This window comes from Alternaria novae-zelandiae (genome assembly GCF_023758075.1).
Source record: "Alternaria novae-zelandiae strain BMP 2774 chromosome Unknown scaffold_10, whole genome shotgun sequence".
Lineage (NCBI taxonomy): Eukaryota > Fungi > Ascomycota > Dothideomycetes > Pleosporales > Pleosporaceae > Alternaria > Alternaria novae-zelandiae.
The window spans coordinates 974,859-992,699 of NW_026056970.1; the positions used below are offsets into that span (position 1 = coordinate 974,859).

General features: G+C 53.1%; 7 protein-coding genes across 7 annotated transcripts; 1 reads left to right on the top strand and 6 right to left on the bottom strand.

Annotated features, from left to right (window-relative positions):
* Positions 1-500: 500 nt before the first annotated feature.
* Positions 501-2,871, bottom strand: J4E88_005686 (uncharacterized protein; the record flags this gene model as incomplete). The annotated part of the gene is made up of 3 exons (XM_049399320.1): positions 501-2,000; positions 2,051-2,687; positions 2,867-2,871. 3 exons carry the CDS (start codon positions 2,869-2,871, stop codon positions 501-503), a joined length of 2,142 nt encoding a protein of 713 aa, XP_049255111.1.
* Positions 2,872-3,548: 677 nt separating this feature from the next.
* Positions 3,549-5,178, bottom strand: J4E88_005687 (uncharacterized protein; the record flags this gene model as incomplete). The annotated part of the gene is made up of 4 exons (XM_049399321.1): positions 3,549-3,991; positions 4,743-4,988; positions 5,040-5,108; positions 5,154-5,178. 4 exons carry the CDS (start codon positions 5,176-5,178, stop codon positions 3,549-3,551), a joined length of 783 nt encoding a protein of 260 aa, XP_049255112.1.
* Positions 5,179-7,116: 1,938 nt separating this feature from the next.
* Positions 7,117-9,084, bottom strand: J4E88_005688 (uncharacterized protein; the record flags this gene model as incomplete). The annotated part of the gene is made up of 3 exons (XM_049399322.1): positions 7,117-7,757; positions 7,805-8,746; positions 8,799-9,084. 3 exons carry the CDS (start codon positions 9,082-9,084, stop codon positions 7,117-7,119), a joined length of 1,869 nt encoding a protein of 622 aa, XP_049255113.1.
* Positions 9,085-9,707: 623 nt separating this feature from the next.
* J4E88_005689 (uncharacterized protein) lies at positions 9,708-11,291 on the bottom strand (the record flags this gene model as incomplete). The annotated part of the gene is made up of 2 exons (XM_049399323.1): positions 9,708-11,227; positions 11,279-11,291. The coding sequence occupies 2 exons, from the start codon at positions 11,289-11,291 to the stop codon at positions 9,708-9,710; spliced, it is 1,533 nt and encodes a 510-aa protein (XP_049255114.1).
* Positions 11,292-12,098: 807 nt separating this feature from the next.
* Positions 12,099-13,068, top strand: J4E88_005690 (uncharacterized protein; the record flags this gene model as incomplete). The annotated part of the gene is made up of 3 exons (XM_049399324.1): positions 12,099-12,240; positions 12,292-12,314; positions 12,469-13,068. 3 exons carry the CDS (start codon positions 12,099-12,101, stop codon positions 13,066-13,068), a joined length of 765 nt encoding a protein of 254 aa, XP_049255115.1.
* A 191-nt stretch (positions 13,069-13,259) lies between these two features.
* J4E88_005691 (uncharacterized protein) lies at positions 13,260-14,860 on the bottom strand (the record flags this gene model as incomplete). The annotated part of the gene is made up of 4 exons (XM_049399325.1): positions 13,260-13,377; positions 13,431-14,150; positions 14,202-14,678; positions 14,739-14,860. 4 exons carry the CDS (start codon positions 14,858-14,860, stop codon positions 13,260-13,262), a joined length of 1,437 nt encoding a protein of 478 aa, XP_049255116.1.
* A 1,126-nt stretch (positions 14,861-15,986) lies between these two features.
* Positions 15,987-17,663, bottom strand: J4E88_005692 (uncharacterized protein; the record flags this gene model as incomplete). The annotated part of the gene is made up of 2 exons (XM_049399326.1): positions 15,987-16,872; positions 16,927-17,663. 2 exons carry the CDS (start codon positions 17,661-17,663, stop codon positions 15,987-15,989), a joined length of 1,623 nt encoding a protein of 540 aa, XP_049255117.1.
* Positions 17,664-17,841: the final 178 nt, after the last annotated feature.

Here is a 17,841-nt window from a genome sequence, read left to right on the forward strand (position 1 = left end):
ATTTCGACGTTCGCTTGAACCGCCAATCGTGCGCTAGCGGGGCTTGGCGGAAGGGTGCACGCCGGGGCCCGCCCATCTCGTCTCTTGAACACCACGCGAAGAAAATGGTCAATCGCTCTAACCAACCAACGTATCGTTTACAAAGATAGATTCGTGTTCAAAAAAGACGTCGGTAACAAGCACGAACGACCATCCACATTCACATCAACTTCAGCACAGAACCCAAGACAAAGTTGAACATGTCAATACTCAATTACAATATCGTAAGAACTAGCAAGAAGCAAAACTGTGGTATATAACGCAGTCGTTGCTTGTGCAAAACATCTATGCAGACAGACAACGCCGGGAAAGTTCAAATGCAGCAATAGCCTCCAACGCCATGCAATGCCGCTAAGCGCAAGGTAAAGTCGCAACAGGAAATCAATGGTATCACGACTCTCGCTGCACCCTAGTCAGCACGGCAGTCACCAGCCACCTCCACAACGTCCATCTCCGATCGCTCATCTTCGTATCCGTGATACACTTCGTACCCGAGTCACAGGCGCACTAATGTCTCTGCGGTCCTTTACACCTTCGACCATCTGCTTCATCGGCGTTCCGTGACCAGCGGCCATGCTTCTAGCACGTCCTCTGCGCTCACGGATCGCTGCGAGTGCGGCTTCCCGGTCGATGCCTAGCTTGTTGAGTGACAGTTCACCCAGAACAGGGGTCTGTGCATTGGCTGCAGCGTGGGCTACAGTCGAAGGAGTCATAGGCCCACGGCCAGCCTTGAACGCTGGAGTGGCAGGGGAGAAGTGGAGGGGGATGGTAGTTGTTGTGGTAATAGTGCGAGTGAGATAGGGCGTTGTGGGCCCAGTAGGCTCCCTGTCGGGCGTCGGTGGTGACATGTCCTCGTCCTCGCTGTCGTCGTCGACGGCGTCTTCGTGGATGCTGATGTCTACAGCCTTGCTCTCCCTGCGGGTAGGAAGAACAAAGTCGACTCTCGATGCAGGACGGGACTGTGGCAAAGATATGTTGGCAGGAGCGACCACGTCAGGCGCTGGCGCATCGGTCATCTCGACTACAGGTGATGGCTCTGCATGTGTGACGATGTCTGCTGACGGACGAGACTTCATGGGTGATGGCACAGAGCGGAAGGTTCCTGTGTCTGGAGAGAAGGCGACAACAGTCTCGGGCTCCCCAGACTCTGTCTTGACTACAACATCCTCAGGCGGTGTGATGGGACGCTCGTTCTCCACAGACTCTTGCTTGATCACTACACCTTCCATGACATCGTCTCCGTGGTTGCTGGCTGGGGGCGTAGAGATGGGTAGCGAGACCTTGATGCGCTGCATCTCGGCTTCGAGTGAGTCATCGTGGACGTAGTGCTTTCCCCTGTTCTCAGCGATGCGGCAAGAGCAGCACTGGAACTGGCATTCCATCTTCATGAAGTCGATCTGCTCCTCGGCACGTTCGCGAGCGCGTCTCTCTGCTGCCAGCTCCTGCTGAATGAAGCGCAGATCAACTGCGTTCTTCTTTGGCGACACGTTTTCCTTGTCGTCGTCCTCGCGTGCGAGGTTGCGTGGCTTGCGTGGTGATCGAACAGGTGATGCGAATTCATCCGTCTCTTCCGGGTCGGCCGATGGAAGCGGTATCTGGCCTTCCGCAGCGATGCGCAGAACCTCCTCTTCTTTCAAGCTCGTCTTAAGAGCGTCCCGCTCGCCCTCGACGAGACCAAGCTTCTCTTTCAGTGTCTGCACTTCTTCGTTCAGTCGGTTGCTAACGCTCTCAATCTCCACCTGCAGGCTGTACACCTCGTTCTTGTACTTGGCGGCTTCATCGGTCTTGAACTTGACATCTGACTCGGCCCGCTGCAAGCTACGCTGAACGCTCTGAATCTTAGCCTGGAGCTGCGGTATCATTGCGGAGCATCGTAGCTTCTCGTTGTTGGCCGCTATGTACTCCGTCTTGCAGTGTCGATATTTGCCCTCGTAAGACTTGGCTCGCGATGCTGCTTCCGTCTGAAACATGTTAATAGGTGAAACTGTGTAGAAGAGCATGGTGTACTTACAGCTTTGGCGTCCATACTCTTCCACCTCTCTTCGTTGTCCTTGAAAGCCTGTGCCCACTTGTCGATGGCAGCTTTGCTCGCATTGACTCTCTTCTCAAATATTTCCTTGGTAACGGCATTCGCAAGTGATTCCTTTGTCTGCTCAAGTTCGTGCTTCAGCTCGTCGATGCGCATGTCGCGTCGGCTCGATGACAGCTCGTGGTCGCGCTCCTTCTTGGCATGTTCCTTCTCAATCTTGTTCAACTTCTCCGCGTGTCGTATCCTCTCCTTGTCGAGCAACTCCTTGAAGCGCTTGCATGCTTCCCGTGGGTCCTTAACCTCGAGGTTCTCGAACATGCCTGTGAGGGCTGTGACGGAAACATCGGAATCGGTTCGGCGGTGTGTGTGTCGTAGGGGCGAGTGGGGGCGGAGGTTGGGTGTCGAGGGCGAGAGGACTGGCGATGAGCCCCTGGAGTCGCCATACGGAGATCTTGAGCCAGCAGCGCGGTCGGGACTGGCTGGAAAGATGGGCATCCCAGGCGAGAAGGGTGCCTTGTTTGGCGACAGAGGCGGAGGCGGATCCATCTGGACCGGGGATTCTTTGAGGCGCGCCAACTTGACGGTTTGGGGGGTTATGTATGTTGTCGAAGGGTAGCACCTGCTGTGAGTTTGGTTGTTCAACTTTGGTAGTCTAAGGAAGTTGTGCAGCACGTCTATGTAATATGTGGTGGTGCGAGCTCAGACGGTGAGCGGTAAACAGCACTAGCCGCCCACGCGACGCTACTTCCCTGCCATAGCAACGCGAAGACGCACGGACTATTGATCCGCGAACCCCACGTCATGTTCTCTGAGCAATCCGAGAAGCCGGGATTGTACCCTGTCAATCAGAAACGGCTACGCAGCTTTCGAAAAAAAAAGTTACTTTTATGATCGTGCATCGCGTGGTAAATGAGTGGATTCAGTAGGTTTTCTAGATACCAGGGCAAACTCCAAAACCCAAAACATTACCCAAATGTCAACACGTGGAACAAAGGAAATTGATACAGGCGTACGAGTACAGGCCAACCCTAGCGTTTGCTGCTGCATCACCGACTTCAGTCCATGGGACCGAGTCACCAGTTTCATCTCCATGAGACTCAGGTACCAACTCCAGCGAACGCTGCATATCCTCCTGTCTGTTGAGCAGGCGTGACATACATGTCCGGGGTCGCGGAGGACGTAATAGCGCTGGTGATCATGGTAGTAGGTGCCGCTGGGTAATCTAGTGTGGAGTAAGCATTTGAGATTCGACAATGAGAATGAAGGGGAATAAATACCGAGCTGCTCAGTACCCGTGGAGATCTCGGAAGCAGGTACCCCAGGCGATGCCGGGTAATCAGTAGCTACAGGCTGAACTGCCGAGTACATTGTAGTCATGCTCCCTGACACTGGCGGAAGAGAGGTAGCTGGGACGTAGACGCTTGGCGTAGAACTGACAATTGGAGTAGGTGCTACGACTGAGGTTGAAGATGGCGTTGGCTCAAGAGGGGTACCTGAAGAAGCCGTGGGATAGCCTGGAGGAGCCGAAGATGAAGCTGGATACTCGGGAGCGACCGAAGACGACGCTGGATACGCGGGAGCGATCGAAGACGACGCTGGATACGCGGGAGCGATCGAAGACGACGCTGAATACGCGGGAGCGACTGAAGACGATATAGGCGCAACAGGGTAGGCTGAAGAGAGCGCCGAGGAGATGGGAAGGGCTGATGATGGCGTCGCAGACATCGGAGGGACTGAAGATGATGGTGGCGAAACGGGGTAGGCCAGAGATGATGTCTGCGAGGTGGGAGGGACCGGTACTGATGCCGAATAGTCTGGAAGGGCTGACGATGTCGGTGAGACAGAATAGGCTGGCGATGCTGTCGAAGAGCCAGGAAGGACCGTTGCTGATGCCGAATAAACAGGAGAGTCTGACGACGATGTCTGGTACGGAGGAGGGGCAGAAGGCGACGTCGAAGGGGTGGGATGACCCGAAGGCGATGCCGGGTAGCCTGGAGAGGCTGAAGAGGATTCTGGATACATGGGAGGGGAAGAAGACGATGCTGGCGAATTAGAGTAGGCTGAGGAGAGTGACGAGACGGGAACGGCCGGTGTTTCCGAATAGACAGGAGGAACCTGTGTTGATGCCGAATAAACAGGAGAGCCTGACGATGACACTGAAGACACAGGAGGGGCCGGAGGCGATGCTGGATAGTCAGGAAGGGCTGAAGATGGTGCCGAGGAAACTGGAAGAGCTGGGGATGGCGTTGGATAATCAGGAGTAGCTATACAAAGTCAGCGGCACATACTGACGCGACTTCGTGATGTGCCAGTCAACAAACCTAATGCAGAAGATGTAGCGGACCGTTGTGATAAGTAAGCATCGCTTTCTTCCGGATACGGCAGCACGGTGCTTGACGTCGGATACCCCGTTCCAGAAGGAGGCTTCGATGTAACGTTTCCTGTCGGATACGGAACGTGGAGAGTTGGTGAAGTACCAACTGGGCCTGTACTGTGTGATACATGTGCCCCTTGGAGAGAGGTGATAGGGTAGGGTGCTACTGATGCTGTCGCGGGGTTGGTGGCATACGGCAAGGGCGTATCTATCACAAGGTTAGTCATCTGTGTTCCAACAATCTCTGTCTGGGGTATACATAGTAAAGCGCGCGAGAAGTGATGGAATTGAAAGACATACTGTAGTTACTTGGAGTGGCGGTGCTCTCCGGAATCGCACTGCTCGTAAGCTTACTTAGGTGGGGGGAGACAGGCGCAGGGGAATGGCCATATCCGCCGCCAGGAGACGAAGCCACATTCGAGGTAGGAGTAACAGCAGGATAGTCCGAAGTCGCTGGGTTCTCAGGAGGTGGTACGGACGATTCGGCAGGATACTCCACAGTGATGCTCGATACAACTGAGCTCGAGGAAGGACTTGAAGGATAACCTGCAGTAGTATCAGATGTTGCCCGTCAACTTGAATCTGCTTTGTCCTCACCAGTGATGGTAGGGCCGCTTACGGCAGGATAGGTGCCAATTATCGAAGCCGGCGGCACAATACTCGAGCCTGATAGCGTTATGGTTATGGTCCCGGAAGTAACGCACGACGTACCAAGGGATGAGGCCTGAGAAGCCATGGAAGATGATGCGGCTATGGTGGTTGGATGGATGATTCCAGTGCCATAAGGCTCGCCATTTCCGCTGTACGCTGCTCTAGGTACGACGAGAGCAGATGTGAGGGTACTGTGAAGTACAATGGACGGAGCAACCCACTGGGAAAACCGGATACCCATGATGGAATGCGAGCTTCGGTAATGGTTTCAGGCTGGCCTAGTGTTCAGGAGGAGATGCAAGAGGAGGAAAGAATGATGCGTTGAAAGTGCCTGGGGCAATACAAGCAGAATGACTGCCATACATATACGTTTTTGGGACCGATCATACCCAAGCAACTGGGAGAAGCAAATGTCAGAAGCTGTCAACATGTGACATTGACCCTTGACTTTTCCTACGCCTCCTTCCAATGTCTAGGAATGTCAGCAGCTCTGTTCCATCTCGACTGAGTCTTGCGCAACGAACTGAGGGAGGCGTACTGCATGGTCGCTCTCCATCGGCCCCAAGCCTGCAATTGGAGGCTGTGGCGCGGGTTTGGGGTTGTAAAGATGGCCCCAGGCGAAGACCGTGAACACGGCCATGACGATGACATGCAGAAAGATACTTGTCATCAACGCAAACGACACTTTCGACGCTGATCATGTGTCTGGTTGAGGTTTCGAGTTGGGTCGAGGGCTGCAAAACGCCATGAAGATACAGATACTATGACGACAGAGTACGAATTTCGCGATGCATGCTGAGCTCGAAGATGGGGGCTCACTCGGCTGTGCTGGGATGGATCCTTTCCCAGAACGTGGAGGACTTCGTCGTGTCAGGCTGCCTTTCGTCTTCAACCTTTTCTGGCATCCCAACTCTTCTTACAGATGGTAACGTCTATTGAATGCGCCTTGGGTATTTCCGAAAACGAGATGCTCCTAAAAAAAGCGCGCCAGACGCCAAACATCTGCATATTTTCGGTGAATAAGTCTCTGTCATGCTTCGAGAGTGACCAATGTGCCACCAAGGAAAAGACCAGGTGGCCGACAGACGGAGCAGCACAGTTGGGCAGTCAAGGTGAACCCTCTCCACGAGACGTCAGCAGTATACCTAGGTAGCTGCGCCAGAGATTCACATTGAAACAACTTGTCGACTCGACTGTTCCAGCACAACGGTGGACGTAGGCCCCAGCATGCGGCGAGGATGTCAGCTTAGGCAGACGATGTACCACTGCAACGCGTCATAAGGCAAAGCATGCCCATTGCTCCAAGACAACGGCCGCAGGTACCAAGTTTACCAAGCGAATGTAACGGTTCTAGAATTAGCGGTGGTCGTTCTCAGGCAGCGATATCGGCCCTCCCTGCTCGTGGTGGATGGAAAGTGTCGTACGATCAGTGAGGGGTTCGGTTACCGAAAGCTCGAGAATGGGGGCTGGGCCGCAGAGCCCCACACCAGCGCTAAGAGGGGCGTAATTTTAGCGTCACTGCCTCGCTCACCTGGGCAAGTGGTATCGTGGTCTTGACAGCCTGTACCTGCAGCCTTGACGCAAAGATAGATTGCATGGATTTTGGATTTGATTTGAACTAGAACAAACAACAACGGATGATGACAATGGATATCAAAAACACTGCACAATTTCTACAAATCGCAATCTAGTCTACATGGACTTGCAATCTGGCGCCGTAAACATGATGAGATGTAACATGACCCGAAAACCCGTACCCATAACGCTCGCTTGACGATGACTATTATTGATAAAGACGCTCGGCTGATGACAGTCTGCAATATAACGCGATGAACATGAACGCCCGCTCGTACAGAATGTGACAACTTTTAATTACGTTAGGAAGGAGCCCAATTAGTATAGGAAGCATGATTCAATGACGGCCGTATTTGAATCGTACTCGTAATAACAGCGGCGAAGGAATATCGTCGAACTGGTCTGGGAATGTCGGAGGTAAGAATGAATAGAGTTTCGCGCCACCATATTAAACCTCCCATGGCTGTCGCTGGCGGTTGACTGTGCCGTAGGACCTCGGCTCGTCCTCTTCGAGCAGGCTTTCCATGATGGAACCTACTTCGGTGTTTGTCACGGTAATGGCGTCTTCCTCGTCGAGTTTCTTCCTCATACGGTAAACCTGTACCGAGACATATATGACGAGTGCCGTACCCACGACAAACGCCAAAGCAGCCAAAATGATGTTGATTGGGACTGGATTGCCGTGCCACAAGCCCTTGGTCAAGGCGTCGATTGCAGTCTGCGACAAGTTGAACAGGCCGGACACGCAAATGATGGTCCCGTAAACTCGTCCAAACGTAGCGAAACCAAAGACCTTGGTCGCGTAGTCAGACATGGCGGAATAGTAAAGCGGGCGCAAGAAGACAAATAGAAGAACGTTGACATATCCAGCCCACAGAGTGGAGATAGAGCCGACGACTCCGATAGCGGCGATGATGACAACGAGGAGGGAGAGTACGCCAGGTGTGCTGACGTTATCGAGCAGTGCGCCTAAGAAGGGAGTTGCGACAACTCCAGCGACGGGTAGAGCAACGTCGAAGAAGTCGTTGACCTTTTCTGCGAGCTTGACTGATCCAAGCATGTATGTATACTGTTCGCGGATAGTAGCAACTGCGGAATGTTAGCAGTGTTCAAGCGCACTGGAGGGATCTACTAACTGAAGAAGTTCATTCGCACCATCTGGATCACGGTCAGAATAGTGAGCAGTATGAACCAGGGCGTCAGCATCTGGTCTTTGGCAGACTTGTTGTGCAGTGCACCCCAGACACCGGAGTTTTCCAATCTCTGCTCAGCCTTCTCTTCCCGGATCTTACGAGCCGCCTCATTTCCGATCAGCTCGTCAAGTCTGCTCTGTCTCTCCTTACGACGCGAGCTACGGGCCTTCCTTCGCTTCCAGATCTCGTTGTCGGGTAGCTCATCATCTGAAGAATGAACGTCTCGCATAGCGTCTTCAGCTCTCTGAAGCTTCATTTCTAACTGTGCCTCAGTCTTGTAGTTCTCGGTCGGTAAGAAGGTAAGCTGCGCGATAGCGATGGCTGCTGGAACGACGAGATAGACCAGGAAGAAAGTCTGTGGTTTGAATGCCCTGTTGCTAGCATCGTACATGAGCCTGTAGAAGAGAAAGACTGCTGCTGAAGCGTCGAATGCACCAGTAACGAGCGCAACGATGCTACCCGCATACTTGGGGAAGGCGTTAGCAATCTGGAAAGAGGGCAGGAAGACAAATGTGCCTCCAAGGGCAAGGAAGAAGTTTCCGATTGTATATCCGTCAAAATGCTCGATCTGAAACGCGAGACTCATTAGGATACTTCCAACCGCGAGACAGAAAGCACCAGAAAGGAAGCAAAGCTTGGGCCCATAGCGATCGAGCAGGGTACCGACGGGGAGAGCAGAAACATTCGCCGTAGTCGATGCCAAAGAAAAAAAGAAGTTCAACCTGAGATCTTGCTCGAAGCAAACTTCAACGTCGGCATCCACCTCTTCGGGTGTGCACAGATTGCTGAAAACGCCTTCCTTGATAAGAATTGGCTTCAAAGCTGCAAAACCGAAAACGATGCCGCTAGCGAACCAACACGCAAGAACCGTTACAATGACCTGTGCTGTAATCGCGTGTTAGTGGTCAGAACGCGAATGCGATGCAGCCAAACTTACCGATACGCTTGCCCGTCGGCACCTTGTATGGCGTCAAGCCTCCAGGTTCCTCGCCCGGTGCGAGCTCCTCGGGCTTGGGTATTATGTCGTAACTGATAACTCTCCTCACGCTCTTTCCTTGTGCGCTCAAGAAGCCAGCTCCCGAGATGGCGCTCTCAAGAGAAAGCCGACGTTCCGCAGCATCCTGTCGGCTAATCTGGCGGTCGACAGGCGGTAAGAACAAATCTACCAACGCCTCCTCGCGATCAGTGCCCTCTTGCTGTGTAACATGCTGAATCAGCGACATGGGAAGTCTGCAGCGAGGCGCTCGTCGTTAGAAACGCAGGGCAGAGTAGACGTCTGAAGAAAAGAATCAAAGGGGCTGTGAGTGTTCGGCTCGTCGAGGGCGACAGAAGCTAGAAAAGCGTAGGAGCGGAGTTAAATTGATGCGCGTGCCCTGACACGAGACCCACGATCTAGACATAGCGATCGCGGGGGTCACATGTCACATGCAACAAATTCCGGCATCACGGAGCCGTTGGCCATGTTGTGTAGACGTCAATAGACGCTCCTGCAACCATGAGAATCGAGTATACACTGTCGGCGGGTACGCTGCATGCTCGCTTACTAGAGAAACGCCGCGAAACGTCTAAAATGGTCGGCGTTGTCGCGATTGATTGGTTCCGCGCTGGTCCCGAAGCGGAAGGTTCATCGCCGATCTCCCCAACCATCTTCCCGCAGGTTCCATGAGTTGCAACCCTTGGATTGCGGCGCACAGGGTCTTGATAAGAGAAAAGCAAGCAGTTTGAGGCTTGATAAGGTCCACACCGCCAGTCTGTCAGGCGCAGTATTCAATTCTTCAGAGAGGCGATACACACTCAGGATGTTCGCAGTTCTCCCTGTCACATTCTACAACAAGATGTTGCCTATCTAATCTTTGTGGTATACGTTCGCATCGAAGTTTGTAGGAAATTGGTCGCGCCCTTCAGCATCGCTTCGCACCCAGACCGCGACACTGGTGCCTGGGCAGTTGAACAGTCCATAACCTTCGCTGTCTATCTCGACCTCGCTCTCCTCCCACCCAAGGATGTCAGTCCACTTCTCACCGGCATGCATCTCGCCAACAGCCATCTTGATTTGACCAGGACCTGCGTTGCTCATTACACACGCCAGACCCGCTTTCCTGTCCCATGTTCCACGACGCACAAACCCGATGCAGTTGGCTTCGTTGAAGTAGTCCTCTTGTGTTCCATACGCGAAGAGTTTTCGTGCGAGAATGAGGTCGGCGAGCTTTCCACCACATGAAGCAGGCGTCTCATGCGGCTCTGAGAGCCCGTAAAGATCGCCGTAGAATGGGCATGGGTAGCCTTCCTGCCTCAGCAGAATGAGAGCATAGGCAAGAGGCTTGAAGAAGCCCTCAATCTTGGTCTCCATCACCTGCCCAGGTTGTGTGTCGTGGTTTGTAACGACCGTAACAGCATCGGTAGGACGCATCTGAACGAGTGTGTTATCGTAGACCTTCCTCAGGTCCGCCGATTCGCTTGTCGAGATGGACCCGAAGTTGTTCAGGAGAGGCGAGTCGTAGAGAGCGAACTCGTGGTTCATATCGTCAAGCCAGTCACTCATCTCCTTGACGTCTCCTGACCAGAACTCGCCAACCACGAAGATGTCGTCACCGCACTGTTTGCGCAGATTCTTGATCCATTCATTGGTAAATCTTGAGGAGAAATGCTGCACAGCGTCGAGCCGGAACCCTTTCAAGCCAAGCTCTTTAGTGATCCACACGCCCCAGTTCTTGACGTCTTCTTGAACCTCAGGGTGCGAGTAGTCAATGTCGGCGAACATCATGTAGTCCGCGTTGCCTTGCTCATCGTCCACGGATTGCGACCAGCCTTTGTTGTCACCTAGGATTTTATAGATGGCTTTCTTCTCGGTGGCTTGGTCCCAGTCGGTGCCTGAGAAATGCTCCCAGTGGTATTTCATCTTGGAGTACTGCTCGCCACGACCCGGAAAATCGAAGCCTAGCCATCCCTCGATTTCAAAGGCATCAGAAACCTCCTTAGTGCGATCATTTTCGTCAACTTCAACAACACGGCACTTCTCCGTCTGGTCGGCTCCAGCCTTATGGTTCAATACGGCATCCCAGTATAGGCCCACGCTATGCTCCTTGGCAACCTTCGTAAGTTCGAGTAGCTCTTCTTTGGTTCCCCATTTGGTTCCCTTTTGACCCTTCTGCTCAAATTCGCCGAGGTCGTACAGGTCGTAGATGTCGTAGCCAACGCCCTGAGGGTTGGCACCTTTACAGCCAGGGGGTAGCCATATGTTGGTAATACCGATGGCCTTTAGCTTAGGAAGCTCCTCGGCAAGGCGCCGCCAGTGCTTGTGATCATCCGGGACGTTCCATTCGAAACCCTGGAATAGGGTTTCATTCTCTGGTGTCGGCTTCTGTTCTAGAACGTTGTTAGATTTGAATTGCGGAAAGAGATACCATCGTCACACACCTTCAGAGCTCATTGTGGGTATCAAGATATATGTCCTAAATCAAAGAGAGTTGCTTCCAAATGGTTGTGAGTAGCAGAGGAGTTTGGTTGAGCAAGCAGAGTCTTCGCCAGTGCCATAGTCAGATTTAAGGAAATCATTATCGCTGATAGCGCGTGAATAATCCTGCGTTGGTAGGGGCTGAGCAGGTTTGTCTATCATGTACCCTGCGTTTGCGCTGGCTACCAAGCGTCCAAGTACGGCGCACGGGTGGTGAATGGGGCCTGGAAGCGGCGCTGTTCAACAATCTGCGCGGATGACGTCAGCGTTCAGCTTTCATCCCGCGGACTCCAGGGCTTCAATGGGGCGAAGACACGTCGCCAGAGTGTGAACGAAGGACGACGACAATCGCGGTACCATTAGCGCGATACCACCCGCGGCTACCCAGGTAGTATGTAGTGTCTCTAGGTTGCATGCGGACATTTGCGGAATGATCGTCGCTGTTGCGACAGCCGTGGCGGAATCTAAACAGGTCTCTGCAACCTACATCAGGGTTGAGTTGGTAGACACAATAATCCAACAACGTAGCCTTCACATTTCCCAATTCGTGCCCCCTGTGTTTGCTTTCACCAAGGTATAGCAGTCATGCGTTTTCGTTTGGTGGGGAAGGGAAAGCCCTGGAGCCGCGATGGGGCTAGCCCAGTTCAGGGAAGGCGCACTCTACCTAGGTACAATGTGTGAGGGTGCAGCCTTACCTGCGTACTTCTGACCTCTCACCCATAATTTATACATTGTTTGCGACTTCAACATCCAATATCAACTGTATTCAACAAGCGCGCGAAAATGGTTCTGTCAGACGCCTCAAAGGCTGACCAGACTGCGACCGCTGGCAAGAGCCAACTCATCATCCGCTTCTACGACCCCGATGTACGCGCCAAGGACGCCCTCGGTCGGCAACTCGATGAGATACTGGCATGGTCAGACAGTAGGCTGGAAGCTTCCCACAACTATGTCCAGATGCTATTTCCGCTCCCAGAGGGTTCTCCATACAACAGTGAAGTAAGCCTTTCAGTTTACTGATGTCGTACCCGGGAGGTATTCGCCATAGTGGAAATCGACATGTGTCCAAGTTCAGCCTCGTGAATACCTCCAGGGTATACCGAGAATGCAATGAAATCTTCGATCACTTTTGCAGCATGCTAACCATCTACAGGCCCCAGTCGTCAACCTCGAAGTAATGCAAGCCTTCCGTTCACGGAGTGAGCTACGGCAGAACCTACGACGAAGCTTCGAGCGTATGCTCAGCTTCTACGGCTTCATGGTATCCAACAAGTCTGAAGCGGAGTCGAAGCAAAGCGAATCTTCTGAACCAGCCTCTTTCCCGCCAGGTGCCCACACAAACATCTCCGCATCCAAGCCCCTTCCATACCACATCGTCCGCACACCAGATTATCGCAAGAAGTTCGCCAACTGGGCCATCAGGTTCGACCACAATCATCTTCGCATCACGCGTATCCTCCGGTGTCTCCGCGTTCTAGGCCTACAGACTGAGTGCACGGCCTTCTTTGATGCGCTCGAACGCACATACGAAGACCCACATGTCAGCATTAGTGATAGGAGTATGGGTTACTGGCGGCTGGCTGTTACGCGTCCTTTGTATCTGGCTCCTGATGACTCCAAGTGCAAGTGGTTGGTGGGTTGGGAGAAGGAACAGGAGGATCTGAGACAGGTCGACGAGGAGAAAGCAAGGAATGAGCGGGATAAGCCGCAGAAGCAGGAGTCAGTCGCGTCTAGTGATAACGTGGAGGGTTGAGTTGCTTGCGCTTCATGAGGACGTGCAAGCACGTCAACCTGGGAAAACACTGAACACCCTGGAGCCTACATCGGGATTGAAATAGTCTTAGATCGGTCCCTTGGGTTACATCACGAAGTATGGGGACACTGCTTGGAGCGTTACTCGGTCTGAATAGGCTAGGCAAACAAGTAGCCACTTCATTGATGAATCTACATAACCATGATAAAGTCCGGGTCACGGTCATCACCTCTGCCCTCAAACTCAGCATACTTCCCACTCGCCTTATCCTTGTTGATCTTCCGCACCCACAAAACATTCGCAGCAATCCTACCGACACATTAGTAAAGATTCCAGCCAAAGGTGACATCTCAAAAACTTACAGAACCCAAGCCGCGCAAAGCAATCCCAGCATGATGCTATGACTCTTGTGAAAATGATTCTCCTTTTCGCTCTTCGGATACACGAAGCTGGCTACAAAACCACCTGCGTTCGCAATCGCAAGCTGCAAGGCAGAAGTAGTCGCGCGCTTGTAATGGCCAGCGGAGTTGTTGCTGTTCCAAGAGAGAATGCACGGTACAGTTGCGTACATGCCGGTTGCCATCAGGAAAGTCATGCCGTATTGGACTTTGGGGTTGGTGGATGAGCTGATGACGCCGTAGCCGATGATGGCAACGGGTAGGGTACATAGCATGATGGGGCCACGTAGGGCAAGACGATCGGATAGGAGAGCGACTGCTACTGTGAAGACTGATGCCACAGCGTAAGGAATGACGGTCCAGAGCTGTGCTTGGTTGGGGTCCTTGGCGAAGCCGTTGTTGATGATGGTGGGGAGGAAGAGACCGAAGCTGTACAGTCCGCTCAAGATGGCGAAGTATGCCAATGCAGTGAGCCAGACTTGGACGTTGAATACTCCGCGCTTGACTTCTGCCCAGGCGAAGCGCTCGTGGGATGCGCTTTGCTCGCCGAGCCGGAATCGAGCGTGCTCTTTCTCGTCGGCAGTGAGGAATTTGGCTGATTCGATGGAGTTGGGTAGGAAGAGCGCGGAGCATACGCCAACGAGTACGGTCAGTAGGCCCTCCACGATGAAGATCCACCGCCAACTATTTACACAGTTAGATATCGGTCGTTCGAAGCGGGCGGTTGTCTCTTACCCTTCAAGACCTCCAGCAGGTCCGATCGCATTGAGTCCGCGAGCCAGCAGACCACCGAAAGCACCCGATAGGGACGCTGCTGTATAGAAGATACCGATGCGCAAAGCCAACTCTTGTCTGCGGTAGAAGCCAGTAAGGTAGAGTACCATGCCCGGCAACAACCCACCCTCAGCACAACCAAGCAATGCGCGAACAGTGACGAATGACGCGAAGTTGGTGACGAAACCAAGGCACATTGTCAAGATCCCCCACACCGCCGTCAAGAGCGGCAGCCAGATCTTAGGTGACATCTTCTTCAGCACCAGGTTTGACGGCAGCTCACTGGCGATATACGTAGCGTAGAAGACGCACAGGCCGATTGAGTATTGGTGGTCGTTGATGTTGATGTCCTTCTCGAGACCCAAGATCTTCGCATTGCCGACATTCGTACGGTCGATGAACGAGCACAAAAAGAGGAGAGCGAGGACGGGTAGGATGCTATGTCTGTCAGCGCCATGCTTCTGAAAGAATGTAGTAGATCGAAGAAGTTAAACATACCGGACGTCCATCTTAAACAACAGCGTCTTTGCAGCTTTCCCATCCCCACCAAACCCCGCCTCCAACCGCTCACTCCCACTCCCATTCTCGAATTTCTCATCGTGCATCTTATCCAGGCTCATATTGAACAACCTCAAAAACCCCAATTGGTACAAGCAGAGAAAACAGAATCTGGAACGCAGCTCAAGAAAGCGTTGTTGACAAGAAACCCCGAGTGCGCGACCAGCTTACTTATTCCCCCTCCCTCCTCAACGGGCTCCCGGTAGCGCCATGTACACCGCAACCACCGCCGCGCCCCGAACTGCCCAGAAACGGCGCTACCCATGCTGACCCCATGGGGGCGGGCGCAAGGGTCACGGCACAATCGGGATTATCTGCTGTGCGATTGGCGGAGTTGTGCTGCCGACGAGTGAAGGGCTACCCCGACTGCACCAAGCTTATGCTTGAACCATGCCAAACCATGCATAGCGCTCTTAAGGCAGACAAGCGATCGGCAGGCTTGACATCAGCGTTACTGACTCGGGCGTTAGCTGTACGAGCTGCGGATGTTGTTCTGTTTCCGAAGGCTTTTGTAATCCGACGTGGATTAGATAAAGCGATACCGCGGATAGCAGGTCGGATGGTGTAGCCATGTAGGTATGACATGGCGGGTTTTGTGGTTTGTTGATGAATGCGCATGTGGAGGGCTGATCGTAGATCGGCGGTACCAAGCTTTTCGTTGTGCCCAGGTGCTGGATGGAGCGTGGACCAAGCAGTGCGAAGCCTTTCAGCCGCCCACTTGGACAGCTTGGCTGCCCCCGAAATTCGGTATGCCAACTCGACGATGAACTCCCAGGTGCCAGTGTCGTGGGAGATCGTCAACGGTTTTGTTGCATGCCCAGGTGCGATGGAAATATAGTCTGAAGCTTCTTTTCTGTTATCGCAACGTCCTGTTTTGAGGATTGCGCGTGCTGTGATGCACGCGCTGTTATCGGAAGCGACCAAAAGCACCAAGCTTGTACTTTGGGTAACCGACGATCTGCCTATCGCGATCGCGATGCTTTGTTTTTCTGTTTGGGTCATGAGACATCTGTTGGATGATCAAATTGCTTGCGACGATCAAAATGACGCGTAAAACGGTCAATTCTTTCAGCTTTGTCGTATGTTTCGCGTTCCCTCACAATTGCATCACAACTCAAGACAGGCTGTGTATGGAAATTGAAAACGATCATCACTTGGGTATGCTACGCCAAAAACTACACAAAATGTCTACTCCATGGTCTTAAGATCAGGCGCAACCTCAAAGCTAGCATCTGTCTTTGCCTTGACATCCTCGACGCTCACACCAGGCGCAGTCTCGGTAAGCGTCAAAGTACCACGCTTCCTGTTGACCTCAAATACGCACATGTCTGTAATGATAGTGCTGACGCACTTGGCTCCTGTTAACGGCAGCTTGCACTCCTGGACAATCTTGCTTGATCCGTCCTTTGCGACGTGCTCAGTAGCGACCACTACTTTGGTGGCTTCTGGGTTGCTGACGAGGTCCATGGCGCCGCCCATGCCCTTGAAAACCTTTCCAGGTACCATATAGTTTGCTAGGTCGCCGGAAGCGCTGACTTGGAGAGCGCCTAGGATAGAGACATCAACGTGGCCTCCACGAATCATGCCGAATGACTCTGCAGAGTCGAATGTTGAGGCGCCAGGCAGGAGTGTGACTGTCTCCTTACCGGCGTTGATGATATCTGGGTCGAGCTCCTCTTCGGTCGGGTAGGGGCCCATGCCCAGAATACCGTTCTCGGATTGTAACCACACCTTCACGCCGTCAGGCACGAAAGACGCTGCTGCCGTTGGGATGCCGACACCCAAGTTCACGTAGTATCCTTGCTTCAGCTCCTTCGCTGCTCGGCGAGCGATTCGGTCGCGACGCTCTGCCGCCTCGTTCTTAGATGATGCATCCGAGGAGGCAGCGGGTTTCCGGAGCTTCTTGATCTCGACGTTCTTGGGAGCTGTGGAAGGAACGATGCGATCGACGAAGATGCCGGGGAGGTCGATGTCGTTCGCGTCAAAGGTACCGATTGGGACGATCTCTTCGGCTTCAACGATGGTGAGGCGGGCCGCTTTGGCCATGATGGGACCGAAGGCTTTGGTGGTGTATCTAAAGTCGTTGTCAGAAACGATGCTCAAAGCACCGGGGAGAGATGTCTCTTACCTGAAGACACAGTTGCCGGCCTCGTCGGCCTTGTGCGCTCGAATTATCGCAACGTCGCCGGTCAAAGCAGTCTCCATGAGGAACTTCTTGCCATTGAACTCTCTGACCTCCCTCTTCTGACCAAAGCCAACGACCTTTCCGTCTTTATCATACTTTGCGGGGATCTCTCCATCTTGTAGTAACGTGTTGACAGCGGTGGGCGTGTAGAATGCTGGGATGCCCGCACCGCCAGCTCTTATCCTCTCCGCAAGCGTACCCTGTGGACATAGCTCAATCTCGATATCACCGCCTAAATATTGCTTCTCCAATGCCTTGTTGTTTCCCAGAAAGCTTATGATGAGCTTCTTGACTTGTCCGCTTTTTGTAAGTAGCGCTAAGCCTCCTACATCTTCAATGCCAGCATTGTTGGAGACGGCTGTCAAGGAGTGTAGCGATTGCGGGCCGCGCTTGTTCATCGCTCCGATGAGCGTGTCTGCAACACCGCATAAACCAAAGCCCGCACTCAATACTGTGGATCCCGGTTGTACGTCTGCGACCGCTTCATCTGCATCTTTGAAAAGCTTCGATTTGGAGCGGTCGATCATGGGAGCGCTTTGACTGATGCTTCGCAGTTGACCCGTGAATCGCCATCGTGGGGGGAGTCGCGCGACTCGTAGTTGTGAGGGGAGAGGGCGTTGTGAACATAATCGCGCTGGCAGAGCTGCGAGCAGCCGGTACGACGAAGGTAATGAATCCATTGTGACGCGCGTGAACAAAATCAGCAGAACAGTGAAGTTAAATCATCGGGTAAGGAGACTCAAGAAGCACCGACTCTGGGAGTATGGGCAAAGCTTTTGCGACTGTTGTCCGAAGGAACGCCATCGGACGCGTGCGTGGACCGCGCAACAGCTCTAACGTCATACATTTGACATCCAT